The 26,972-nt window shown below is 37.0% G+C and overlaps 2 protein-coding genes and 2 non-coding genes across 8 annotated transcripts in view; all 4 read right to left on the reverse strand.

Annotated features, from left to right (window-relative positions):
* Window positions 1-898: 898 nt before the first annotated feature.
* Window positions 899-9,539, reverse strand: LOC122147727 (protein FAM131A-like). Of its 2 annotated transcripts, XM_042771455.1 has the most exons (6): window positions 9,263-9,539; window positions 5,301-5,388; window positions 5,029-5,214; window positions 4,328-4,465; window positions 2,531-2,965; window positions 899-1,423 (listed from the first exon to the last, which is right to left on the reverse strand). In XM_042771455.1, the coding sequence occupies exons 1-6, from the start codon at window positions 9,314-9,316 to the stop codon at window positions 1,413-1,415; spliced, it is 912 nt and encodes a 303-aa protein (XP_042627389.1). In that variant the 5' UTR covers window positions 9,317-9,539; the 3' UTR covers window positions 899-1,412. The 2 variants fall into 2 exon arrangements, with proteins under 2 accessions (XP_042627389.1, XP_042627380.1); XM_042771446.1 differs by lacking the exon at window positions 899-1,423 and having other exon boundaries at window positions 2,144-2,965; window positions 9,263-9,537.
* Window positions 9,540-12,455: 2,916 nt separating this feature from the next.
* Window positions 12,456-26,972, reverse strand: part of LOC109096968 (eukaryotic translation initiation factor 4 gamma 1-like) — a 36,823-nt gene continuing 22,306 nt past the window's right edge. For 3 of the 4 annotated variants that reach the window (XM_042771475.1, XM_042771481.1, XM_042771467.1), the window contains 22 exons: window positions 25,298-26,074; window positions 25,123-25,211; window positions 24,854-25,040; window positions 23,766-23,899; window positions 23,552-23,671; window positions 23,063-23,449; window positions 22,509-22,655; window positions 22,184-22,420; window positions 21,855-21,959; window positions 21,450-21,719; window positions 21,221-21,329; window positions 18,697-18,802; window positions 18,303-18,577; window positions 18,070-18,194; window positions 17,789-17,961; window positions 16,324-16,449; window positions 16,140-16,221; window positions 15,938-16,036; window positions 14,584-14,718; window positions 14,374-14,455; window positions 14,120-14,260; window positions 12,456-13,912 (listed from right to left, as the gene is read on the reverse strand). In XM_042771475.1, coding sequence (XP_042627409.1) covers window positions 13,731-13,912; window positions 14,120-14,260; window positions 14,374-14,455; window positions 14,584-14,718; window positions 15,938-16,036; window positions 16,140-16,221; window positions 16,324-16,449; window positions 17,789-17,961; window positions 18,070-18,194; window positions 18,303-18,577; window positions 18,697-18,802; window positions 21,221-21,329; window positions 21,450-21,719; window positions 21,855-21,959; window positions 22,184-22,420; window positions 22,509-22,655; window positions 23,063-23,449; window positions 23,552-23,671; window positions 23,766-23,899; window positions 24,854-25,040; window positions 25,123-25,211; window positions 25,298-26,074 — 4,088 coding nt within the window. In that variant the 3' untranslated portion in view covers window positions 12,456-13,730. Of the gene's footprint in view, window positions 13,913-14,119; window positions 14,261-14,373; window positions 14,456-14,583; window positions 14,719-15,937; window positions 16,037-16,139; window positions 16,222-16,323; window positions 16,450-17,788; window positions 17,962-18,069; window positions 18,195-18,302; window positions 18,578-18,696; window positions 18,803-21,220; window positions 21,330-21,449; window positions 21,720-21,854; window positions 21,960-22,183; window positions 22,421-22,508; window positions 22,656-23,062; window positions 23,465-23,551; window positions 23,672-23,765; window positions 23,900-24,853; window positions 25,041-25,122; window positions 25,212-25,297; window positions 26,075-26,972 lie in introns of all 4 variants that reach the window. The other variant, XM_042771464.1, reaches the window with a different exon arrangement.
* On the reverse strand, window positions 17,635-17,701 carry LOC122135371. Its single transcript, XR_006153476.1, has one exon. It is a non-coding gene; the product is annotated as a small nucleolar RNA SNORD66 (small nucleolar RNA).
* On the reverse strand, window positions 22,947-23,022 carry LOC122135370. Its single transcript, XR_006153475.1, has one exon. It is a non-coding gene; the product is annotated as a small nucleolar RNA SNORD66 (small nucleolar RNA).

Genomic DNA, 26,972 nt, shown 5'->3' on the forward strand with positions numbered 1-26,972 from the left:
TATTCTTACCCAATAATTTACTTTCTTTGTCCATTTTAATTAGTAATTAAATTTCAACTTTTATATTATAATTTTGACTTTTCATTAATGACTTTTTCTATTATAGTCATTTCATATTAGACTTTTATAATTTAGACTTTTCATCTTCAACTTAGAATATCATAATTATGTATAATTATTTTTATATTAGACTTTCATAATTTAGACTTTTCATCTTCAACTTAGATTTTTATATATATATATATATATATATTATCATTAAATATATAATGTGTGTGTGTTGTGTGTGTGTGTGTGTAATATATATATATATATATAATATATATATATATATAATATATATATATGAAAAATCAAATATGAGGTGTGTGTGTGTGTGTTTTTTTTAAAAATATATATTTAGAAAAACTGTAACTGTGTGTGTGTGTGTGTGTGTGTGTATGTATACATGTAACACAGTTTTTTATTCATTTATATACTGTATATTCCACCCTTTGATCCTGTGGTGGAATATTTTAAAACATAAATAATATAATAATAATATAACAAAGATAATATTCTGACTATCCATCCTGTAATATATTAAAATATTTCATCATCAGAAGTAAGGATAACTTCCTGTTGATAGTCACAACTAAATTAAAGTGAGTTCATTCAATGAACAAATTCATTAGACTAATTCAAAGTTGTATTTTTTTTTTTTTGAATGATTCGTTAAAGTGAACAAATGACTCAAAAGAGTCATCAGTTTGTACTGTTACATGGTTGTCATAATTTCGACTTTTATGTTAAGATTATGACATTTTTATGTCATGATGAAATATCAAAGCATGATTTTTTTTTTTCTTATGTGTCAGAAATGGGCTTCCATAGTTTGGTAATAAACATCACACAGTGATCATAATAACAGGCACATTCTATTCATAGTTACAACGCTCCATCAGAGCAGAACCCTCCTGGAGCAAGCCGAGACACACAAGCACTTGCAGCGTGACATCTAAACCCAAACAAAATGAACAACTGGGCTTTTTCTGTCCCTCAGGAAACTGCAGTATTAACAACATTTTACTATGAGCATTACGTCACTTTTGAACAGTCACAAAAGGAAAACGTTTGAAACCATGTTCCTCAGAGAGAGATTCCAGTCTCTCGATGTGTCGTCACAGGTAATGAGCATCACGTCCGCATTTCTCTGAATGTCACTATCATCCTACTCGCCACTTGAACGAGGAAACAGTACCGTGGTTTCTTGGACGCTCATTTCAAATGAAGAACATGTAGATCAAGAGGAAGCAGGGAGGGAGAGGAAGAGATTAGAGAAGTTCTCTCAAAAATGGAAATCCTTTCTTCAGTTACTCGATCTTTGAAGTTATGATGAATGTTCATGCTGCTCTTTTCCTTACAATGGGAGTTTATAGGCTACCTGAAATGAAAATGAATGAATAAAAGTGAAACTTTAAATAAGCACCATTAAAGTATCATAAGTGGTCCACATGACTTATGCACTTTTTAGTGTTCTGAAGTCATACTATCAATTTGTTTGGCTAAAATTTCATCATCATTCTTGCTTGTGAGCCATTCACTTTCACTGTTTGGAAAAGAGCAGCTTGCATCAGAGGGTTATTATCCTTAACTAAAACTAAAAACCACATGAAGAAAAAAAAAAAAAACTTTCTTGAAATAAAATCATTACTTGACACAAAAGTTACAGTATAAGTAACAGTTTAAATAAGTTACTTAATTTATTTCTTAAATAAACTTTCTTGAAATTCTAACAGTTTAAATAAGTTACTTAATTTATTTCTCATTTTCATTCATTCAAAATTGAGTCAGAAGTTTAATAACAACATGTACATATTTAAAAAGTAACAATGACAAACAACAAAACTGATAAAACCTAAATATTATACATATATATATATATATAAAAATTAAAATTATAATAGTATATCAATGATACTAAAATAGCACATTTTAGTATCAAAGAGATACTATTATACTGTTATTTTTATTAATATTTTGAATCAGCTTTTATTTAAAAGTTTCCATTTTAATTTTAGTGTAATTTTTAATACTTTTGTATTTTTTTGTTGTTGTTATTTTTAGAAGTTTTTCATTTTTCTTTTTTCTAAACAGTTTTTATACATTTTTATATCATTTTATCTTTGTAGTTTTTTAAAGCTAAACTAAACTAAAATGAGAAATTATTATTTCAGTTAACATTTATCTCAAGTTAAAAAAAACAACATTGGTACAATATGGTTTTAACTTTAGCCTCAGTAATAACCCTGATTCTGCCTAACATTATTTGTGTTCCACAGAAGAAAGAAAGTCAGATTTGATAAACAAGAGCAAGTGAAAATGGTGACAGAATTTTCATTTCTAAATGAACTATCCCTTTAAAATATGGAGAAGAAAAATAAGTCAGTGTCTCTGAACGCATAGCAGACTGGACAAACACTTCACAGAAGGGTTACTACAAAGGGACAGAGACAAAAGGGCGAGAGAACACAGCGTCACTGCTTGGAACCTTCTTCCTGTTCTTCCTCCTCCCCCTCCTCATCAAAAGACACAGCTCCAGAGGTATCAGAGATGCTTCGGCAGTGTCTGTACCAGCGGATGACATCCTGAAAGACGTTGTCCTCCCCTTCCTCCACCTCTCTTCCATCCTCCTCCTCCTCTTCATCCTCAGGTGAAAGCCCAGACTCGGAGTAGGAGGTGGAGTAGTAGCAGGAGTCTCCCTTGCTCCACAAAGGCCTGCGTTCTGGTTTGTGAACCGCACAAGTGGAGCTGTCGCCTTCGCCTTCTGAAAGCTGGAGTTCTTGGGCATGTGGTGGCACTTCTTCTGACATGAGCGGGTCGTCTGCTTCTGATTGACTGAGTGTGCTGTCAGAGCATGGGATTTCAGCAGTGTCCGTCTCAGCCTGACTTGGCACTGGGCAGCTTTGATTGGAAAATACAGCATCTGAGGGAGGAGCAAAGTGTAAGAATACAATACAAAAAAAAAAAAAAAAACTGTAAAATCTGAAAACACAATACTAGAGGTTTTCACTGAACTTATTTTCAGTAGTTTTTTAACAAACTGGTTTTGAGGTCTTTTTTTTTCGGTTTAGTTCAAGTTTGACAACCAGAAAGTGTAAAATACTTTTTTTGTCTTCATTTTAAAAAATATATTTTTTTTTATATATTTTGAATTCTAATACTTTTTTGTTTAATTGTTTGATTTTTTGTTTATGTTTGAAAAGTCTGTTTGTGCATTATATCTTTCAAATATACACTGCTGTTCAAAATCTGGCGGTCGTTAAGATTTTTTTTAAAAGGTTTTAAAAAGATGACTCTTATGCTTGCCAAGACTGTATTTATTTGATCAAAAATAGAGTAAAAACTAATATTGTGAAATAGTATTACAATGTAAAATAACAAGAAATTTTCCAGTCATGGCAATTTGTGGTTTTATGTGGAGTTTTTAATCAGAGTTTTAATGTGTTATTTGGTGTTTCTTTTATATTGTATTATGAAGCAACAAACCTTGGTTAGCTGTGGTTTTATGTGAGTTTATGGGAGTTGTTGTCATGGCAATGCGCAAACGTAGTTCCAGGCAGCTCTCTTGACCGCATTACAGTTCCATATCTCTTCACATAGTTAACTGTAATAACGGAAATTAGCATACAGTACCTATACAGCACACAGGACTAACAAAAACAACAACATGACAGATGATTTTCCGAAAGTAAATACACATGACATTTCTCACTAGCGAGGTAATAACACACTGTTTAGAGACGCTGCTGCTTCACACAATCTCTCTCTCTCTCTCATTCTCTTTCTCTGTGTTTCTCGGTCTCTCTCGCTCTCTTTCTATAACTTCATTGATAACTGCATTAGAATGCTATCAACGGCTCAAGCCTCCATTATCAGCTTTAAAATGACGTTTTGGAACCAGCAAAAGAGGGCGTTGTTTGATGAGATGCGGAAGAAATACTACTAATAATAGTGGTTTTTTTAGTAAAAAAAAGAAGAATATTTTTTTTTATTTTATCTTATGGATGTCTTGAGGTGTGGTAACCAAAGTATAAGCGGAATAATTGACTCCGGACTGTTGAATTATTAGAAAAATAATGCACACCCGAGGTGTAACAGGTGTGCATTATTTTTCTAATAATTCAACGACCCAGAGTCAATTATTCCTTACATTTACAACAGCTTCGAACGCGACTCAACCAATCAGAATCAAGGACCGGAACTATCCGTTTTATAATTCTGATTTGGTGCTCAAGGAACATTTCTTATTATTACCGTACATTGATATGTGTGCACTCGCGCTCACCTGAGCTCAGAGTTGTTGTGGTTGACTCGTCATTTAGAGGAGGATCCTCTTCATAAGACTCTTCGTCTGTCTCCTCCTCATCTACAGAGGTCCAGGCACGGAGCTTCGCCTCTGCAATGGCAAACTGCTCAGCCACACCTAAAAAAAAACAAGAATCGTATCGAATGACCCTGGAGTTTACACAATGATGCTAATTAAACAGATGGCAGTGCAACAAAATCTCTTTTGACATGACGTAGAAGTTTACTCATGACGCTTTTGTTCTGATTGAAAAAGCTCTGCTGTCGAGAGACTCAGGTTTTGCTGTTAAATGTCACCCTAACACAGCAGCCAGGAAACTGATGACAGCCAAACATGTAGCAGAGTATAAAAGCTGCCGGGAAAAGTAAAGTCAAAGGAGGAGAGCTAGAAGGGCAGGAATGAAGTACACTGACATGCAGGATCAGCAGGTGTGTGACTGACTGTGTGTGTAATCTAATTTAACACCATCTGCTGAGTCTAAAAGCCTTCAGCTGGCACATCATGGAGGGGCTAAAGTTGACTGACACTTGATAAAACTCCTTACTGTTGCATTATATATTAATGTTAATTATATTCATTATAATAATGTTATAATAACAGTAACATAAAATCTCTTTAACACACTTCATCGGCAGTGAGAGATTTACAGCTGTACTAACAGGGTTCGAGGAGACACCCACCTGCTGCAAACCGGGCTTCCTGCTCACCCTCGCTGAGATGGGAGTAGGAGTTAAAGTGGGACTGCAGTGTAGCAGATGGAGGGTCTGAGGGCTTAGACCAGCCCTTCCACTCAATCAGATGAGCCACCCGACCCTGAGCCATGGCCGTGGGTTTGGTCACGTGATCTTTCACCACCTGTGAGATGCCTGGGAGGGAGAACACAGGGATTGTTAAAGACTGATTAACTCAGTGTGTGTGTTTTTGATGTTGCTACAGGTGTTTAAATTATTACCATTAAATGATGATCTGGCCAGAGCTGCAATTTCCTGGATGCTAAGGGCTTTTCTTGACTTGGGGAGCATATCAATAGGGTCATCAACCTGAGGAAGCAAGTTTCAGTTTTATAATGGTCTCCTTTTGCACTGTGTAGATATTTCAATATACCTTCATATGAAGAAGCTGTTTAAAATAATTTAGTCATGTTTTTTGTCAAACACTTAAATGATGAAACTCTGCATATGCTAGTTTAAACATATGATAAACATATGGGTGGATTACTTACAAATTGTAGTCTGTTACTGATTACAAATGACATTATCTAATTTGTAGTCAGTAATGTAATATTAACTTTAAATCTCTGGGGGACTTATATATTATTATAAATATTTTAGGTCTAATCATGGGTTTGACAAACAAAAAAAGTTTGGAAATCCCTGCATAACATAAACAAACATTAATAAACATGAAAACTGCTACTGCAAATAACGTGGTCAAAATGTTTCCAGGTTTAAATATTTTTTGTTAGTTATACATTGGCAGGAACTTCCATAATTATTCATCTCATATTTGACTAGCCCCCAAAAATGAGAAGCATGGATCGCAGATTACTTCACATTACATTTACAAGGCCGATCTATATTAAGAATATACAAAAGCTATACAACATGACAAAGTGGAATTTTTTTTAGAAAGTAAAATTTAAAAGAGAAAAAAGAAGAATTAGCAAGAAGCAATAAATTAGGAATAATTTACTGCCATTGTGTGATTAATACGTAATCATATAGTCCATAGTAACTGTAATCTGATTATGAGCAATTTAAATATATAATATTTTAAGTATATAATCTCATAACAAGTACTACATTTTTGGCATCTGACTACAAAATCCAGGTTACATGTAACCAGTTACTACCCAGCTCTCTCTCTCTGTGTGTGTGTGTGTGTGTGTAATATATATATATATATATATATATATATATATATATATATATATATATATATATAACTGTATATATATATATATATATATATATATATATATATATATATATATATATATATTATATATATATTTCAGTGGGTGATAAAATTCATTACATATCATATAGTTCCTTCTACAAAATGTTATCCACACATTTACTATCCAAGTATTGCCTGTAACCTGCCTAAATACCCACTGCAGTATGTGCGCCCCTCCTTGGAAGTCACTGACAACATGGCAAAGACACCCATCAAGGAATTAACAGCAAATCACCAATTAGTTCTCTTACCTTATGACATCTCCTGACACATGGACGCATCACAAACATTGATTTTTCCAGTCAAGACACAAGTACCAAACTACAAGAGCTGCACATAAAAGTAAAGGCTGTAAAGCCGGTGCTGACTCGAGCTCCACCTCAGTAATAGATGCCAAATCCACAATTAACCCTTTGACAATTCACTTACACTCATCCAAGTTGAAGCATATGTTAGTTGCATGGTGTGCTCAAATGGTTCTGTGAGAGATCAGCCACACTGCGGCATTAATAATCAAAGCAGATTATGGCTCAGACATATCTGGCCAATCAAACCTCTTCCTGTGGCTTGTTAATTTGCAAACAGCATTCACTGCCATGTCAGATAATATTAGCCTGCAGCCCTCAAGATGATAATGAAAAGTCTGGCCACAGCTGGGGGCTAATGACCTCTGGCATTTGATATTAATGGGTTACATGATGGAAATCTGAATTGACAAGTGACATCCATCAATTTAAAAGGAGAACTAACACGTGCAATGAGTGATTAGGTGACTATTTGTAGTCCTTGTACTGTAAAGCTTTCAGAAACACAGATCCAGTTTCTATTTTCAAATAATAAGGTGAGGTGAAGTATTTGTAAACCACCAAAACAAAAGAAGGCCACTGTGTCATACATAACATGCAGCATTCAAGCTATATCGCTCCCAAGCCCTCCCAAAATCAAATAACACAGGTGGATCAGACATACACATGCCTGATGTTGAAGTCTAGGACACAGGTAGATATGCTTAAATCAGATTGCTCTCTAAAGCCCATAAGAAAAGGCTGCTGCTGAAGAAGATTGCAGAGGCACCAGCTGCCTGCCATGTTTCAGTGCTGTATGTGGGTCAAATATTTCTGCGTGATTTGGGGTTAACCGTCATAGCAGGTAGAGACAGACATAGGCCACATTGATCATAATGAGGTCAATTAAGCCTAAGACAGAAGATTACGGTTTAATTTACTTAATTAACCTGGTATTATATGCTAATACCATGGTACTTTGATATGGTAATGATTCAGTACCATGGTACTGAATAACACACACCCAGCTCATCACTCCATTCAGATGATGCCTTCCAAGAAGAGCTGCAGAATGATTAAAAAAAAAAAAATTCCAGAGACACCTGCAGAATGTTTTTTTTTTTTTTTTTCACTGACATTGGTCTGTATGTCCAAAATGACAAAAAATGGTGGTATTATGGTAGTATGTGCAAAAAAAAAAAAAAAAAAAAAAAAAAAAAAACATTATTACTATGGTACTATGTAAAAAAACATTACTATAATTCATGTCCTAAACCGATGTACATGGTACTACTTTCAAACAAATTAATAAATAAATAAAGCATCATACTGATACGGACATAAATGTCCAAATAAAGCACAAAAACAATCGCATTACCATGACACTATACCCAGAAACAGTAGTTGCATGCCCAGAAAACATGGTATTAGAATAGAACATGTTCTATGAAATTATTTGGATGGACATTCAAATTTTTTTATTTAATATAATTAATTATAGAAATTATTTTAAAATAATTTTATTTTCAAAAAAACAACCTACCATGATAAATGTCCAAAAACACGGTAGTAGAATAGCATACATGTCCTAAAAAAACCCCCATGGTATTACCTTGATGCTTTGCCCAATACAAACAAACAAAGTTGGTATTACCATGGTACATGCCCAGAAAAACAAGGTAGGCCTATACATGTCCTAAAAAAATAACATGGGAGTATATGATACTTATTTAAAAAAAAAAAAAAAAAAAAAATCCACAATCAATATGCATGGCCTATAGGGCACACATAAGATTTAGCTCTATACAGGAAAAATTAAATACAGAGGGAAAGAGGTCACGCATTGAGATTTGTTTCATCTCATTGAAAAGAGCTGCAGCGTGTCTGTGTGAAATAAATATATAAACACAATTAGCCGTGTAAGGTCAAATATATTACAGCAACTGCAACAAAAAAAGTAGTTGCAACGAAGGAAAACGCATCTAAAACAGGCCACATGAGCTCAATTCATGGAAAGCAACACAATGCAGTTAAGGCAGTATAAGGGCCGGTCGTTATAGCAACAGGTAACCCGTGAACCATCTGTCCCTGAGCATCATTAATTCCCACTGACCATGAACAACACGCAGACACAGCTCTACGAAATGTGCCGCTAGATCAGAGCTACTAGGGTTTATAGTGATTTGGTTGGTTCGATTATTGTTTTCTTCATTATGTTTTCCCCCCAAATACACTGAAAAATACTAGCATCGTTCCATACAGAATCAGTGATCTGAAATGTCCATCTGTTTCTACGCAGTCCGTGTGTGACAGCACTGCCACAAATAACCAGTTAGTAAATGATGCATTTAGCGGATAACTGAGCGCTTTAAGTAATGGATCAGGCCCTGATAAATGAACCCCATCACAGAAGTGAGGGTGACACGACAGGACACGAAAGGTCTGACAAGCAGGTCAATTTCATAAACGACAGTATAACAGTAAAAGCACTCAGCGCGTTTGTTTCCTGGCAACAGGCGAGCGCTGATATTATTCACGCATTGTGATTGTACGTGACGGCCTATTGCGACCTCAACAACACCAGCGCAATAACACATGCATTACAGTCCAAAACATTGATGGTGCACGCGAAAATCGATGAGCATTTGGCCAGTGACCCTCACACACGTACCTTTAGATTTAGTTGGGGTAAAGCTGTCAAAAGCATTGCACATGGATACAGCATTAGCGTTGGGTCTGAAGAAAAGAATCACTGAGCTGTCTTCGGAAGTGAATAATAGACACCACCTTTTCTTGAGCATCAGAGATGGGCTGAAATGAGTGCGGTTAACCCACGAAGCGCATCGTCCCCACCACGGAGCCTCTCAGACAGCGTCATCCCACCTGTAATGCGGCTCTCTTAAAGACACACGAGTCTCTTTCACACGCATAAAGCCTGAGCGATTAGTGTATCTTACTATGGCAAGCCAGTTTAACATTTACAACTTAAACTAATATATATTTTTATGCAAGTAGTCCTTACATTAATTACTATGTACTCAGTTACACTTATCTAGTTCTTACTCCAATCAGTGGCAGGGTTTCCACATAAGCCCTGAATTTGTGTCCTTAATACAGTTCACAAACAGTACGGTTACTTGTGGGAGTGACAACTGCATCTCTAATCCAGGGGTTCTCAAACCTCTCCATGAAGTACCCCCAGCACTGCACGTTTTGTATGTCTCGCTATATCTGACACACCCACTTCAGGTCTTGCAGTCTCAACTAATGAGCTTAAGAGTTTAATCAGGTGTGATAATTGAGGGAGACATACAAATTGTGCAGGAGAGGTTTGAGAACCACTGCTCTAACCGAACTCAAACCCACAAATTTTCTGGACTCACATCATTCTCAAAAAACAAAACAAAAAAACCCTGTGCTGTGTGTATGGAACTGGACTGGACAATTTGTCTGTCACATCTTGATGTGGGAGAGCCACTCTGCACAAACACACATCTTATCATGTACCGCTAACTTAGAGCGGTGCAGATATGAACTATGTATCATTTGAAGGTTTAGATTCCGTCACTGCTCTTCTCCACCAGAGCTGCTCTCTTCAGTTTTGTGTTCTACTCATTTGCAGATTCAAACGCTCCATTGTCCAGCCCCACATAAAAGATGCTGCTGCCAACTTTGAGATTGATTTTCATTGCACGTTCATTCAGACACAATTTGAGACACTACTTTAAGTTATTTTGTGAATGGTGTGTGTGTGTATATATATCATAATATATATAGTCCCAATAGTTAAGTGTTAGTTTGAGCTTTACTGGTATCTGTCCTAGTAACACTGATTCCACTAAATACAATCCCTTTTTCATTTGACATACAGTTAGTCAGAAGGGTTATATTATAGATCAACTAAAAAAAATCTTAACATAAAAATAAAAATGTCACTATTATAAATTGGAAAATATGTTGGTGTATATTAGGTAATTTAGTTACAAGGAGAAGTTCTACAACCTAATAAACTGTGTAAAACAGTAAAATAGAAATCAATATTGAAAACTGGAATACATACTAGTAGCTGATATAAAATAAAATGGCAAATAAACCAAAGAAATGCCACTTTTTACACTAGGCTGTATTACAGAAGCCTCCTATGTTTATTCTTGACTTAAGTTTTGAAAGTTCTATTTCCTAAGTGAAATTATCATGGTTACTAAACAGATAAGATGGGTTTAAGTTAGAACATTCTGGCAACACAATACAGACTAGTAGGAAACAAATTAGTAACTAACTGCATAGATATACAAATAATTGTTAGGCTTAATAAAACACTAGTCACTATTGTATTAATTACTAGTAATTAAAAAGTAATAAACTACCAATAGGAAAAACTAGTTTTAAAGAATAAATGTAAAACTGGCTTGCCATACTTGGACGTTTCTTCAATACATTTTCATTCCCTGAGTTAAGAATGTGTGTCATCTGCTGGCTTCTAATGCAGTCAGTAGCACCTGAGATAATTCAATTGAAAACATGTTATTCATCCCATGGACACTGCTGCATAGTAATAAGCTTAAGACTGTAAGCTTAGGAAAACACATTGTGAATAAATGGCTGCCTTTATATCTAGCGTATTAATGTGCATGGACAGATCACAGGTTTTGTTGTCTCAGACAGCCAATGATGCATCAATTTAAACCTCAACAAACCTCAATTTAAACCAATTTAAACAATTTAAACCTCAACAAGCTACAACGCTGTTGCTTTTACCCAGCACATTCAGAGGAAAATAAATAATATTTAATTTAGCAGCAGTCAGAAGCCATAACTGCAGCTGTGCATGTGATACAAGTGAAAAAGTGTAATAAGCTAGTCCCGTCTCAAGGGTGGGATCATGTGGTTTAAAATAACTTGTTAGAGGATCTGTCTACCTTCTGACTAGGTTGTCTCTACTGACAATTTGTCCTTAAGCACACATTGAAAATTTGCTTGATATATACATATCTCCTCCTGTGAACAATGACTTTAAAAAGCTAACCTATTTCAGCAAAAACCCAATAACCTTTTTCATCAATTGCTTACTCTAAGCAAATATGCACATTAGGAAGAAAGAAAATAATAGAATAATATAAGTTCGTACATTGCCATATATTATGCTATAAATACAAGTTGTCAGTGGGGGACAATTTAGTCAACTTATTGCCAGGATTTTTGTACAGCATTTGAATTATCAACTTAAAATTCTCTAATAAAAACCTTGGTGTCATGACGTTAAGCAAAATGCTCATAATGAACCGTGAGCCCTGCCTTTAGCATATCTATCTTGAAATATTTAAATTCAGTCCCACGTTCCCAACACAATTAACACTTTCACTGTCTTATAGAATTCTTAAATTCTCATTTAATTTAAAAGCACCTTTTTAAAAAGGCACTAATTTCATGGAATGACCTATAAATATTAGTAGCACACCTAGTATATAGCAGGTTATAAGTCAGCATAAACGTCAATTTCTTCCCATGTTTCCAGTCTAGATCAAAGCTGGTCATCTTTACATTTAATATTAAAACTAAAACTTTGAAAACTGAAGCAGTCCCCAGCAATCTGAACTTTTCTTCAGTGCAAAAAAAGAAAAGAAAAGAAAAAAAAAAAAAAAAAGTTCAAAATTCCTGTCACATAGGTTTGAACAATCTGTTCAGCAGGCCCTCTCCTGGCAGACAGACTCATTACAGCACCAAAGTTTAATTTCTCCACAGGGAAAAAATACTGCACCCTTTTCCACGATCATAAAACCACAATGTGCACATGCAAAAAAAAAAAAAAAAAAAAAAAAAAAAACCCCTGACCCGATACTCCAAACCCCTCAAACAGACTCTACTTCGCAACTTGATCATCTTTTATTATTTTGCAATGTTTCATCTCTCCAACGTGTTCCAGTCTGATGTGAAAGCATTTAATTACTTAAATAATAAAGAGAGCAAAAAATATTTACACTTTTTTCAATAAAACTAATCAATGTATCATTGTAAGCACCTCTTACCATCTGGAAGAAAACAAAGCTTACATACAGGGAAACTGCCATTTTTTTGTTGGAAAAAAATAAATGGCATTACATCAGATTTTTAAACTTTTAATTTCTGAAAATAACCAACCCCCAAAAAAAACAAAAAAAACAAACAAAAAAAAACATTTCCATATGTATGTACAGAACGCTCCTGAAATGTGGTTTCCACTTGTGCAAGTAGGAGAAAAGGCTTTAGGATCATTACTGTCATTTCATCAAGTTGATTTTTCTATATACTTCAAGTTTTAATGATTTCTTTTAAAATTTCCACCGCAGGCTTGCTCGAGTGGGGCCTCCACAAAGACCCCCATCAGTTCTTCAAGAGAGGTAAGAGGTAAGACGCAAAAGTGTGGGATAGGAAGCAGGACAAGGATGGCTTAATAGGAAGCATGTTGGACCCCCTCCTAATCCAGCAGCGCTAAGGTCAAAAAGGTCAAAGTCCATCCAAGACCATCATCCCAAAGTTCGACAGGTCCACCCCTTACTAAAGGATACAGGAAGCAAAAAAGGGCAAAATACAAACGCTACTCAAATTTCATTCGTCACAGAGAATTCATCGAATACTACGCTCATGTATCAGTCTGTGGATTTAAAAACGATTCCTCTCACACACACAAGAAAGAAATCGCCTGTAAGAGTTCTGTTTGATCCGACATTACAAACCTAAAGGACATGATCGCCATCACGCCCTCTACACAATATATATGACACCATGTCTGGTTTGTCATATACCACGTTGCATATAAATCTATATTAACATGTAAGAGCAGCGTTGGTTTGTACTTTTTTCCCCATGAATTTCTCATTAAAAATAAATGACGATGAATTGGTAAGACGTTTATGCAGTCCTGCAGTGTTTTTTTTTTGTTTGTTTTTTTATTGTTTTTGGTGGACACTAGCCACAATAGATATAGAGAGCAAGAGAAATGACTGAGAAATGATTGTAGTTTGTATCTGTCAAGAGCCCTCCTGATCAGATAAGACTGGCTTCACGAGGATCAAGTTCAACTTGGTTGTCAGTTATCCTCTTCTCATTAGTCCCTGGCAGCAGTTTCTCTCCAGTGCTACCTGGGCTAGCAAAGTTCAGGATTAGCTGTTGTCTGATTCAGACTCAGCCTCCCGTAACCAAGTGAAGAAGGCAGTGACAGACTTCAGGGCCACACCCTTCCCCAGCTGCTCCGCTGGGTCTTTGCTGGACTCCCATTTGTAGAAGGCGTCCTCTTTGATCACGTCCTCGTCGTACAACGCGTCGAAAAACATGCGGAGTAAATCTGGGTAAAACAGACAAAACTATTCAGCTACACTTCCATCAACAGTGTATTTTTTTTGTTGGAAAACAGTAACATTCAGTAAGGAAGCATTACATTTATTAAAAGTGTGTGTGGGGGGTGTATCCATTTCCAAAAGAACATAATGCAGCACAATGGTTTTCAAAATTGATGATGAAAAGAATTTTCAGCATGTTAAAATACACTTACTGGCAGGCTGCTCCATCTGCACCATGAGAGCCTGGAGAGCATAGAGTGCCTGCAGCTCCTTCGTTTCATCAGAGAGGTACTTCTGCAGCAGCTTGGCCCTTTGGGTAATCTGCTTCCCATCCACCTTGTAGGGATTCTCACCTGCAACAGTTCATTAATGCACACAATTAACATCAAGTACAGGTCAGTGCAAGTTCAGGTCTGAAGTCAAACTAAAGTGATGGAAGCGGACTGCATCTAATGAATTCACTCACATATAACAGCAGACTGACACACAGACGTCATCAGGGCCCGCACAAACTGATTGGAGCTCATCTTCTGCTCATCTAGGTTGGCCTTTAAAGGAAAGAAATGCCAGTCAGTACACGTCCAACACGCATAATGTAATACCCATAATGCAGATCGCTGTAATACCTTACTGTTTGATTAAAGAGACCTGAAGCACAGCCAAAACACACACTCACCTCTACCCAGTCATAGATCCTCTGGTTGTTGGCTTTTTCCTCTAACAACCTGTCCAAATGTTTACTCAGCTCCTCAGCAGTCAGTTCCTTTTTACTAGGCTTCTCAGACTCCTCACCCAGAGTGAACTCCATTTTCTGTAAATACAATATCTTAATGACCTTCAGGCTCATGAAGATATATGCACTGTATTATACACATGGGGTGTGTGTGTATGTGTACAAATGCATGTAAAATATAAAAAAAAAATTATGGCAAATGAAAAGATTTTCACGAAACAAATTATGAAAAATGCATTTCAGGCAAATATGAAAAATAAAAATGGAGCATTCTTTTATGGTTCTGTAAGTGAAAATGTTTGCAGACAAAGGATTATCATAAGAATAATATAAGAAACAATTTAAGATTATTAAACTTAAAATAATCTATTCTTTTAAGGAGTTGGCAGTAAAAACATTTGAGCACAATAATATATATTAAGAATAATATAAGAAACAATTTAAGTTTTTGAGTCTAATGCTATTTTTTTGATAGCGTTGATAAAGTTTCATATACATTTAACATTACTAGGGAAGGGATGTAATGATTCACTGTGAGCCCGGTTGAAAATTGATAAATGTGTGATAATTCAAATCAACTGAGATGTTGAATGAATCACAAAAAAACTGGGGTGGGAGTTTATATGAATGATTCTCTGAGGGGAACTGACTGTCTTCAGAAAAGTTATATTTTATTTTTTTTTTTTATCTGTTTTATGTGTTATTAAAGCAGCGTTCATGCTGTATAGCTGCTGTTCCTTAAGCGCCACCTGCTGTCAGAGAGTGAATCTGCGTCTCATTCAGAGCTTCTGCTGTCTTTGTTCAGTGCAGATATTTTATGTAATATGTCTGTTTTTGTTTTAAAATTTCATACAATCTATTTTAGACTTAAAAAAACTGCTCATGCCTCATGCATACAGCATCTTTGTTTAGATTGTGATTTAAATGCTGTGGATGACTATGATTTTGAATGGAAAGAGCACAGGCAAACCTTTGTTTATACGAAGAGTTTTTTTTTATTATTTGATTAGATTTGGGGTTTGTTCTAAAAATTTCAATTTAGTTTTTTTATTATTTGATTTTATTTGGGGATTTGTTATAATTTTTTACAAACGTTATTAGAAGGATTTTTTTTAATTTTTAATTTAAGGACACCTTTTTTTTTTTTATTTTTGTTTAAAAAAAATTTTTATAATTTTGAAATATGAAATCAGTACTGTGGATCTCATCGAATCATGAGTTGAGTGAATCGTTACACTCCTAAATATTACAGAAATTATATTGGTCCCATTAATACAGTACATACAGCTTTCAGTACCTGCTCTGTAACAAACTTATTGACATCCTCTTCTTCAGGCAGAAAGTCTAACCAGCTGAGTCCCGCCTCCAACCACATTGCTCCAGCTTTTTTGTGGCTCTGAGAACATTACAGAAAAGTAAAAAAAATAAACAAATAAATTCTGACACTGCAATGTATGCAAAAAGTATTTCATAAGTATTGGCCACAGAATAATACTCACCAGTCCTTTGCAGAGAATGTTAAGTATTTCAACAAGCAAGATTGCTGCTTTGCCCATAGGGAGAAGAGGTTTGGACACTTCCCTGTGGATGATTTTACAAAAAGGTCAGATGGTGTGAACATTTTATTTGATGGTTTATAATCTTTGCATACAAGTATCTAAAACCCAAGATTCAGTGCCTAACCTAAAGAGCTGGCCCATGGGGATGCCTCCCTCTTGCAACATGGGTGTAATGATCTCAGCCATGTAGAGCCAAATATGAGGAATGTCAATGGCCATGTCATCTGCCATCTCCAGAATCTCCTGCAGTCTATATAGTGGATGAAAACAAACAATAAAGTGCTCAGCCGCACAAACTATTTATATTGTGTAGAGATCATGAAGCCTCAAGCTAATTGAAATAAAATAAGTACTAAAATTATTAAAAGTAAAGCTTAAAGGTGCTGTATGTAGAACTAGGTATTGCAGCCCAAATTCAAAATATTGGAGAGGGGGTTTTTTTTCCACCCGGCCCTTTTCCTCCTCAGACGTGATGCACAACGCAGGTTGCCAGATTGAAGACACCAACAGAATAAGCGCACCTAACGATGGAAAGCATCGAGCCTTACACTGCAAGTTGATCAGTTAATGTAGGAGTTCTCAAACCTCTCCATGAAGTACCCCCAGCACTGCACATTTTGTATGTCTCCCTATATCTGACATACCCACTTCAGGTCTTGCAGTCTCCACTAATGAGATGAGTTGAATCAGGTGTGATAGATGAGGGAGACATACAAAATGTGCAGGGCTGGGGGTACTACAGGACAGGTTTAAGAACCACTGAGCTAATGTATACGTTTGCAATATTTCTATTGCAATTGGGTAAACTGGCAGTGGAAGGGGTCACACAGACCAAAAACAGACATTCTGACACAGAACGCACATTTTCAAAGGAGAATAACTGACTGTAGCATTGTTTTTCAGATAAACAAGTACGTTTACTTAGATTGTTTCTTGAATATCTGCAAACATATTATGGTATTTTTATGCATTAGTCAAAAACTTGCTTAGTGCACCTTAAAAGATAAATATCAAAATAGACAAATGCACATAAAATGAAAATAACTGAAAACTGAAAAGTATAAAAAGGCAAATCAAAATATTAAACATGAGTATCTAAATACAAAAATATCGGAGAGTTTTGATAGCCCTGGAACCATAACTTTTTTATATCATGTGACTACTTATGCATTTAAGCAAATTAAAACAAACATCTGGGAAAAGTAAAAAAAAAAAAAAAAAAAAAATTTGTGGTAGGGAGAGTAAGAATATTGGCAGCAACAGAGCAAGCAGTCACATTTTGATTAAAGATAGCAAAAAGACCATAACATAACAGATAAATACAACACCAAGGTTTGAAAAAATCTATTTAACATCATTTACATTAAATAACAGGCCTTTTGAGAGCTTTCTTTCCTGACCAAGACTCAAAACATGGAACAAGCATGAAAAGCTGTTCCACAATCCCAACAGTATAGGTCAGTGGCTCAAGACACGTAGCAAAAAAGAGGTCATGAGTGGAAAAAGTGGCTACAACGTTCAGATGCCATATGTGCATCCCTGCCATATTATTGTACAGAAGAATAAACTGCAGTAGTCTATGAACTCACCCCTTATAGTACTGCTCAGGAAGTAGTATTCTAGCACCAACAAGCTTCTGAAACAGCAGCCCCACATGCTCTCTAGCGATAGAGCTGCGCTCCAGTGTGGATTCTACACCATTTCGTACCAACACGAAGAGCAGCGAGGCGCTGTTCAGCTCCTGCACACATTGCACTGCCTCCTACAAAAGAGTTACAAGAATAATGTAAGTGGAAGATGCCAGGATGAATTCAGTTTGTTATTTTCAAAATGTTTTCTAGGTCAATAATATATACATGGATGTACATACCTTCATGTCGTTGATGTGGAGATACTCTTCAATGATGGATTTGGACTTCTTGTCCAGCTCTTCCTCACTCAGGGCGGGTTTGGCTTGAACAGGTGGTGGTGGAGCAGGAGCCGACATTGGCTTCACTGAGAAATCCAAGCAGGTAAAGAGTCGATCAATTTAAAATGCATAATCTTAAAGACAGGTACTGCTGGTGCAGCTCAGGACAGTTCTTTCAGTCTGTTGACTCCTACCTGTCTCCTTGCTTCGATCACGCTCCCGACTGCCTCGATCGCGGTTCTCTGTCATGCTGGACACGCGGCGCACAGAATCTGATGGTCCACGGCTGTCGCCTCCTCTGCGGTCCTCATTTTCACGGCTGAAGCTGCGTTTGGTGATGGCCTGACGGGGTCTGTCAAGGCCTCTGTCCCTGTCATCCCGCCTACTATCAAATCGGTCAAAGCGATCCCGATCACCACGGTCTCTGTCACCACGATCTCTATCGCTACGGTCCCTACTGGAGCTGTTCCTGCAAAGTAGATAGTTGTTAAAAAGCAAGTCAGAAACTTGTAGAATTAGATTACATTAAAATTATTACCATGCAATACTCATTTGCCCTGCAGAACAAAAACAGCACTACAAAATTACCTTTGAGGCACTCTACGATCAGAGTCAATTGAGGATGATGATGAGGGTCCAGACTGCTGCAATGCAGAGAAACGGTTGATTGTGCTAGTGGCAGGTCTCCCCTGGTCTGCATCAGATAAAAGGACATGAATTAGACTTGCATTTACCATGAAGAAACAAACAACCAAATCATTACATTTTTCTGAAGAAAATGAGTGACACTTGCAAAAACGTGTGCTACAATGTTGTGGAGGGTTGCTAGGTTGTTGTTGAAGTTGCTAAGAGTTGTTGCTACAATGTTCACATGATTTGATGTATAACTCATTGATAAACCACAACAATTGCTGAATCAAAGTTTGAATTAATATGTAAATACGTGCTGCACACTTTCCCCACAAAAACTAAACAACAAAAATGACAGCGGAGAGAAAACAGCAGTTAAGAAAGCATCTGATCATAGCGATGTGGATAAGTTTGCACCAGCTCTGCTATCGGCACTACAGTCACGTAAATTTATATAGCGCTGTATACAATAAATTGATTTAAAGCATTCAGCTTTACAGTAGGGGTGTGCGATATGACAATTTTTGATCGTGGACGATAAAAATGTCTCCACGATCTGTTTATGAAGAAATATCGTAGTATCGTGCTACACGTACATTATATCAGCTGCAGTTCTGGCACCTCATATACTGTACAACGCCACATGCATTCACATCAGCGTTAACTCAGCGATAGAGTTACTCTCTCATTATTTGCATGTGCTTTTAAACACAAAAGATGTTATTTTGAAGAATGTGGGTAACCAAACTGGTCCACACTGAACTTGATAGTAGCAAAAAAATACTATGGAACTCACTGTGGACCAGCAACTGTTTGGTTTTCCACGTTCCTCAGAAGAAAGAAACTCATTCAGGTTTAAAACAATTTTTGCATGAGTAAATGGTGGTACAAAAATAAAACACTATGACAGAATTGACAGACAGCTGACAATTTTTATTTTTGGGTGAACTATTCCTTTAATGTTAATAAAACGGTACACAGAAAAATCACTCACTGCTCTTTTCTGAAGAAATTTAAAACAGCTGCTTTAGGAATCAGTTTATATAGCATTTTTTTTTTATATTTGTTCATTCAATTTCTTGAATGCTCCTGCTAAATACACCTATTGTACCTGAAAATAAAGCACTGCTTGTTTTATTTGTATATTATGTGTAGCTGTAATGTGTATCTTTGTCATTCTTTTATCTTTGTTATTAAAATAAAGACTTATCTTCACCCTCTTTGGCCTAAATATCTGCCATTCTTTTATTGTTACCTTGAAAGGTTTTGTGTTTATAATAGGGAAATTAGTTTGGCTCTACTGCTCAGACTATTTGCAAAATAGTAAGACCAACATGCCAAAGAATCGTGATAATATCGTTATATTTCTAAAAAAAAAAAAGAAAAAAGAAAAAAGTGTGATATTTTTTTCCATATCGCCCACCCCTACTTCACAGTATTAAAAAAAAAAAACTCACAGTGAAAGTCTCGGTTTCAAGTAGAATTACAACTTGATTTTCTGCTATAAAGCAGCTGTCCAGTGTGGAGCTAGCTAATGATAGAATCTTTTTATTAGTGAATGCAAAAATAAATAAATAAATAAATACAAATGAATATAAAAACCTTTACATTAAAGGTCTGTATAGATTAAAGCTTGATCTAGCTCAGTCACCCGGATCCAGTACGTATCCAGCCCAGATGGTGGATCTGCACCTAGAAAGGACCTCTACAGCCCTGAATGACAGCGGAGACCAGGACAACTAAATGAGCCCAAGATACAGATCTCCTGTAAAGACCTTGTCTTAGATAACCACTGGGACAAGACCACAGGAACCAGTTGAGTCCTCTGCACAATCTGACTTTGCTACAGCCTGGAATTGAACTGCTGGTTTTGTCTGGTCAGAGGAGAACTGGCCCCCCGACTGAGCCTGGTTTCTCCCAAGGTTTTTTCTCCATTGTGTCATTGGATGGAGTTTTGGTTCCTTGCCGCTGTCGCCTCTGGCTTGCTTAGTTGGGACACTTCATTTACAGCGATATCGTTGACTTGATAGGAAGTGATTGCACAGATACTATTTAAACTGAACTGAGCTGCATGATGACATCACTGAATTCAATGATGAACTGCCTTTAACTGTCATTTTGTATTATTGACACGCTGTTTTCCTAATTAGTGTTGTTCAGTTGCTTTGATGCAATCTGCTTTGTTTAAAGCACTATATAAATAAAGGTGACTTGACTAGCTCAGTACTGTTTTTATTACTATAATACTATAAGGTGTGTTAAGGAGCTAATGTGAATAACAATTTATCGAAAAAAGTGTGTTAATTGTAAAAGCTGAATAATAGAACAAAGCCTACTGATTCAATGGTAAAATAATTGACTAATCGTTATAATAATTGCAAGATAATTATCAAAATAATCGTTTGTTGCAGCCCTACATTAATAGCTGGGCTTCTCTATGCTGAGTGAGGTCCGAGGTAAATAAGAGTAGGTGATTGCTCACCTTGATCTCCAGTGGACTTGGCTCCTGTGCCTCCACTGCTCCCTTTGCCCCAGCTACCCCAGGAGCCCTTTCCTCCTGGGGCCAGCAGCTGGATGTTGAAATCACCTGGCTGAAGTAAAAAAAAAATAAATAAATAAAACATCAAACAACAAATCATTAAGCTATGAAAAAAGTGTGTAAATTATAAAAGTTGATATTCTAAAATAGAAGAAATGTTACAAAGCCTCACCTTAGTAATTTTACTGAGGCGGCTGGTGTCAATCGGTCTGTTCTTAGTGGTAATAGGCACTATGTTCCAGCCCTCATCCTGGGTCTGGCTACCACGGCCCCCAGAGGAGTGCGGCCCACCACGGCCCCCTCGACCCTGACTGGAGTCTTTCTTAGACAGCAGCTGCTGCTGTACTTTTATTTGTTCTCTGTGTTCTTCCAACTCTGCCTCTTTATGGATCTGATCAATGGTCTTGGGACCCTGATCTCCTCTTCTGGGCACCCAATTATTCTGTGTGACAGAGACCACATACACAGTTAAAAGAATGAAGATATAAATAGCGAGAAGAACTGAAAACATACATGTGTTTTAAGTTTTAAGAACTGTAAATGAGGTTCCTCCCAAATAAACCAAACATGTGGTTACCTTTCGGAGGTCTAATACATCCTGAAGCATGAAGCGGATTCTAGAAGACGTCTTCCTCTCTTTAATGATCTTCTCCATCTGGTGGAAGTACTGATCCATACGAGGCTGCATACAATAAGAATAAAATTAAATCTGACTATAACAAAGTAAACGACTGTCAAAAATGCTAAACAACAGAAAAACAATACACAAAAAAAAGAAATGTGGACCTAACATAATCATAAAGCTCATAACCCATCATAAACCCACAATGCCTCAAGAGTTCTGATGGATAATTGATTCTGATTGGTCAATCACAGCATCCTGCACAAGTACAAATGGTGCTGTACCTTGGCCTTCTCAAAGTCTAGATCTTTTCCGATGGTGGATAGCAGCCGGCACAGGCACTCTAAGCTCTCCTCATCGTGGTTCTTCAAGAGCTTGACAATGCAGTCATGCATGATGGGTTCTGTCAGCATTTTCAGCTTGAACAGCTCTCCGATGAACTTGATGTTTCCAAGCGACCGTCTACGTGCCTTGTCCTTGGCATCCACCAGCTCCTCATTCAGGCGCTGACGTTCCTCTTCCTAAGGGAAAAATAAACATTTTCATTTTAATAGAACGATTTCATATACTTTGTACAAAACTGAGTTAACAAATGTGGCAAGACGTCACCTCAGTGGCAGCATCCAGCTCTTTTTGTTTCTGCTCAAAGATCACATCATCATCCTTGTCCTTTTCAAACTCCTTCTGACAACGATTGAGCAGTAGTTTACGGAAATTCACAGTGACTCCTGGTTTGTCTGTAGTCGGGACTTTAAGCTGAGGAAAAAAATAATAATAATTCAGTAACAATCTCAATTATTTCCCATTCACATTTCCTACAAAATTAGCAATTCAGATAAACAGCCAAATAATTATGTCATCAATAACTCAAATGTGGTAAACAAAAGCTGAGTGTGAGAACCAATGAGGTTTGTTTACACATCAAGAAAGGACGGTTGAGCCTCTGCTGACCATATTTTATGATCTCTATAGTTCACTAAAAATGAATAGTCTACATTTGCTACTGCAGAAATGGCAAATCAATGAACTTATTACAAACTATTAAAGCTCCTCAGTTCCTCGATCCCATCAGAGTACATCAGTGGCCCAGACACGTGGCACAAAATGGAGGTCATCACTGGAGCCCACACATACAAGGCAACATACATATGAATGTTACTCACCCCCATAAGGCAGCGGCACATGTTGGCATAAGCTACAGAGAAACTGGGTTCAGAGATGGCTTTCTCGAAGATGAGGTCAATGACACCCTTGAGCCTCTCTTCAGTGTCTATGCTGAGCTCCGTCACCTGCTTCATCAGCTGCTGGAACATCTGTGGCGTGAGCTTGTTAAGGACGCTGCGCACGCGGCGGAACAGCTCCTGCGTTTTCACAGCTTCTGTCTCTTCCTCATCCTCCTCTCCTCCACGCCCTCGCTTCTTCACTGAAGGCGTCCAAGCATTCTCAGCCTGGTTGAGCTCCACATTGTCTTTAAGAGACAAGTTGGTGATGATCTTGGTGGTGCGACTCATTTGGTCTTTGCCTCGACCCGGCTGAGGGCGCCGTGCAGACTGAGAGGAGTGCAATTTTAAAAATACATGATCGATCTCAACATACAGCAACATTACTTTTAACTGAATTCTGAATCATAAGAGAAAAGAAAGACAACTTACAGGTCCTCGCCCCCCTCCTCCCGATGACTGTCTACCCAAGTTAGCATATGAAGGTGTGAAATCAGGCCCACAGTTCATCAGACTCCTGGGATCCACGGGCCGCAAGGGGGTTTTATTTGCCTGTTGTACAAAAAGCAAAGAGCAAGAGGGTGATTAAAATATTTAGCAAAACACAGCACAGGTTAAACCTGTTGGGTCCAGATGAAAGCCTCACCTTGTCCAAGACAACGTCACTGATGTGCGGCAAACCCTCTGGCTTGTGCATGCTTGCACCAATGAACTGGAAACCAAGCAAGAATTCTCGATCATATCGTTTCTTCTCCTCTGGGTCGATGGGCTTCCATTGCTCTGCAAAGAGGAAGAGACAAGAGAAAAATAAATAAATAAATAAATACAAACAAGTTGCAATAAAGGTCCACAAACCTTTTGAATAAAAATTTGCCTTGCACAAAACAAACTAAAAATTAACAAAGCATTGATGTACCAGCTTTCCAAGTTATGTATTACAGGTTTGATTTATTTTTTTGCATTTCCATCAAATGATAAACAATTCAAAAATGGTAATTTTATTCAATGCTGAATGCACAAAATAATTCAATGACAGTTAAGTAAATAAATTATATATATATATATATATATATATTATATTATATATATATATATATAGATATATATATATATATATATATATATATATACTTAACTATATCATTGAATATATATTTATATATATATATATATATATACCCACACACACATACAAACCTTTTTATAACTCCCCCCAAAAATTGCATCAAAACATGTCAAATGCATTTATGTAAATATACACAAAGGATCTCTGTGTATATTTAAAAGTCTGGGATAAGTGAGTCCGTGAGAAAATAATAATCCAAAATGTTTTGCGAACATCAAATCAGCATATTAGAATAAGATCTGAAAGATCATGTGACACTTAAGAAAAAGTAATGGCGGCTGAAAAGTCAGCTTTGCCATCACAAGTAGAAATTACATTTTAAAATGTATAAACAGAAGCTATTTTAAATGAATAATAACAATAACAACAATAATAATAATAATAATAATAACAATATTATAGATTTATTTTTTATCAAATAAATGTAGCCATGGTGAGAATAAGAGATTATTCAAAAACATTTAAGAAATCTTACCCACTCCAAACATTTAAATAGTAGTTTACTTGCAGTAAACTGCCCTCTAAATAAAAGGACTCTCATATACTGTTGTAATCTAGAAAACAGGACGAACATTCTGAAATGAGACCCAATTAATCTGACTTCTAACCTTCTTTATATTGATACTTCTGTTCCACAGGTTTAGACGCCTCAGGCTCAATATTTTCTGTGTCAAGCTTGTCCTCTTTGTCCTCCCATGTTTCGTCTGACTCTTCAGCTGGTGGGGCAGGGGTTGGAGCAGGGGAGGGCTCTTTCTGAGCAACCTCTGGCTCAAGAGCAGGCTTTTCCTCCTCAGGCTGAAACAGATACAGAAGATTTATAAATGCACAACTGTACTCCTACTGTACTAAAGCCAAAATGTGTCATATTACTACAAACCTCTTTGAAGGCATCTAGGACATCTCCGACATCTTTCTTATTCAGATCCTTGATCTTCTTTTTCTTCTTTGGCACTATTGTAGCGGCAGCTAGGAAAAGAGAAACCAAAGTCAAACTTCATCTTGAAGGAGAGAAACCAATATGCTAAGTTTTTCTCAAGAACTTATTTCCACACCTTGCATAGTCGTTTCCTCAACAGGGCAGACTGTTACAGGGGCAGGTGTCTCCTCTGGTTTCTGCTCCTCTGCTTCCTCTACAGGTTCTTTCACGGCCATAAGGCAGCTCTGTTGGACCTGAGGAACTGCTTGTTCAGCAACTGGATTAGTGGAGCTCTCTAGCTTCACTACTGGAGCCACTGCAGAGTCCTCAGGCAAACCGTTAAGCAAAGGCTTTTCTTTTGGCTCATCAACGACTGGTTCTGGAACAGGTGTCACCGTGGTTACAGGTGCAGCGTCCATAGAAGCAACGTCGTTAAGCAAAGGCTTAGCAGGAGGAGGCTCCACAGGGGTGGAGATGACAGCAGCTGGGCTAGATGTGTCAGATGCGGCCTCTGTTTCAACCACAGGTTCAGCCACAGGTTCTGGCTCTTCCTCTTTGGCTACCTCTGACTCCTCTTCCGCAACCCCAGTAGAAGTCTGCTCTACTGGAGAGACGTCCTCAGGCTCCTCTTGAACTGGGGCATCAGGGAGTACTGGAGAATCCACATTGTCACCAGTTTGAGGCTTTGAAAGTTGGGGATTGTTCGTGGGAGGAGGAGACGGTGGGAGTGCAGGGGATATCGCAGGGTCCTCTCCTGGAGGAATAGGAATTTTGCTCACAGGTGAAGCAGGTCTGAACTCTGACACAGGTTTAGAGTCAGTGGCTGAAGGTGCAACGGGGGCTTGCTCTGGCGTCTTTGATGGAGGAGGGGTGGACACAGCTGCAGGAGCAGCCATGGACTTTGCTTGATCATCTGAGGATCAAGGACAGGAAAGAGTACATAAATAATGTGCAATCAAAAAAAAAAAGAAATTCCACCTGCTGTTTTAACATTCCTGGGGCTGGATTCACAAAACATTCTTAGAATGAAATTCTGCTGTAAGATATTTTCCATCTCATTTTCTAACTTTTTTTTCTTAGGATTGGTCTAAAGACAAAACTTAAGAATTTGAATTTCTGATAAGAACATCCTTCGAAATTAGTGTAAATAACCTTAAAAAGTTAACCTCCAACTTAACCTCCAACTTAAGATGTTTCACAAAATGTTTGAGTGGTTTTAAACATTAAGCATTAAAATATAACACTAGCTAGATATACACATTACTTATAGAATGAATGAGTACACTGAAGTGACACCACTTATTAGGGCCGGTTGAAAATCGATTCAAATGTGACTATTCAAATCGGTTGAGATGCTAAACAAATCGCGATTCAATTAGGGTAGGGGTTTTATGAAAGTATGTCTGAGGGGAACTTACTGTCTGTGGTATTTTTTCTTTTTATCTTGCCTCTGTATAATGCATCCCAAGGTTCATAAGTCCAGTGCTGCTTTGTTTACAGCCAAAACCAAGGAAATGCTTTAAGTGCCACCTGCTGGCAGAGAGTGAATCTGCATCTCGTTCAGCTCGTCTGCCGTTTTGGTTTCATGCAGATATTTTTTTAGTTTCATAAAACTGAAATCAGACCATTCTGTTTTTGCTTCAAATTTCAAAATTATACAATCTAATTTAGATTAAAAACTGCTCATATTGAATGTATGCAGCATCTTTGTTTGGATCATGATTAAAATGCAGTGGTTGCCTCTAATTTTAAATGGAAAGAGCACACATTTGTTTATATGAAGAGATTTTTTTTATTTGTGTTATTTATTT

The sequence above is a fragment of the Cyprinus carpio genome, chromosome A2 (assembly GCF_018340385.1).
Source record: "Cyprinus carpio isolate SPL01 chromosome A2, ASM1834038v1, whole genome shotgun sequence".
NCBI classification, from domain to species: Eukaryota; Metazoa; Chordata; class Actinopteri; order Cypriniformes; family Cyprinidae; genus Cyprinus; species Cyprinus carpio.

Excerpts from the sequence above, each read along its gene's own strand:
- LOC122147727 (XM_042771446.1), bottom strand. The coding sequence starts at position 9,316 with ATGCTGTATCCATGTGCAATGCTTTTGACAGCTTTACCCCAACTAAAT. Across the intron at positions 5,215-5,300 it reads GGCCAGATCATCATTTAATG|GCATCTCACAGGTGGTGAAA; the intron begins GTAATAATTTAA and ends TCTCCCTCCCAG. Across the intron at positions 2,966-4,327 it reads CACAACAACTCTGAGCTCAG|ATGCTGTATTTTCCAATCAA; the intron begins GTGAGCGCGAGT and ends CTCCTCCCTCAG.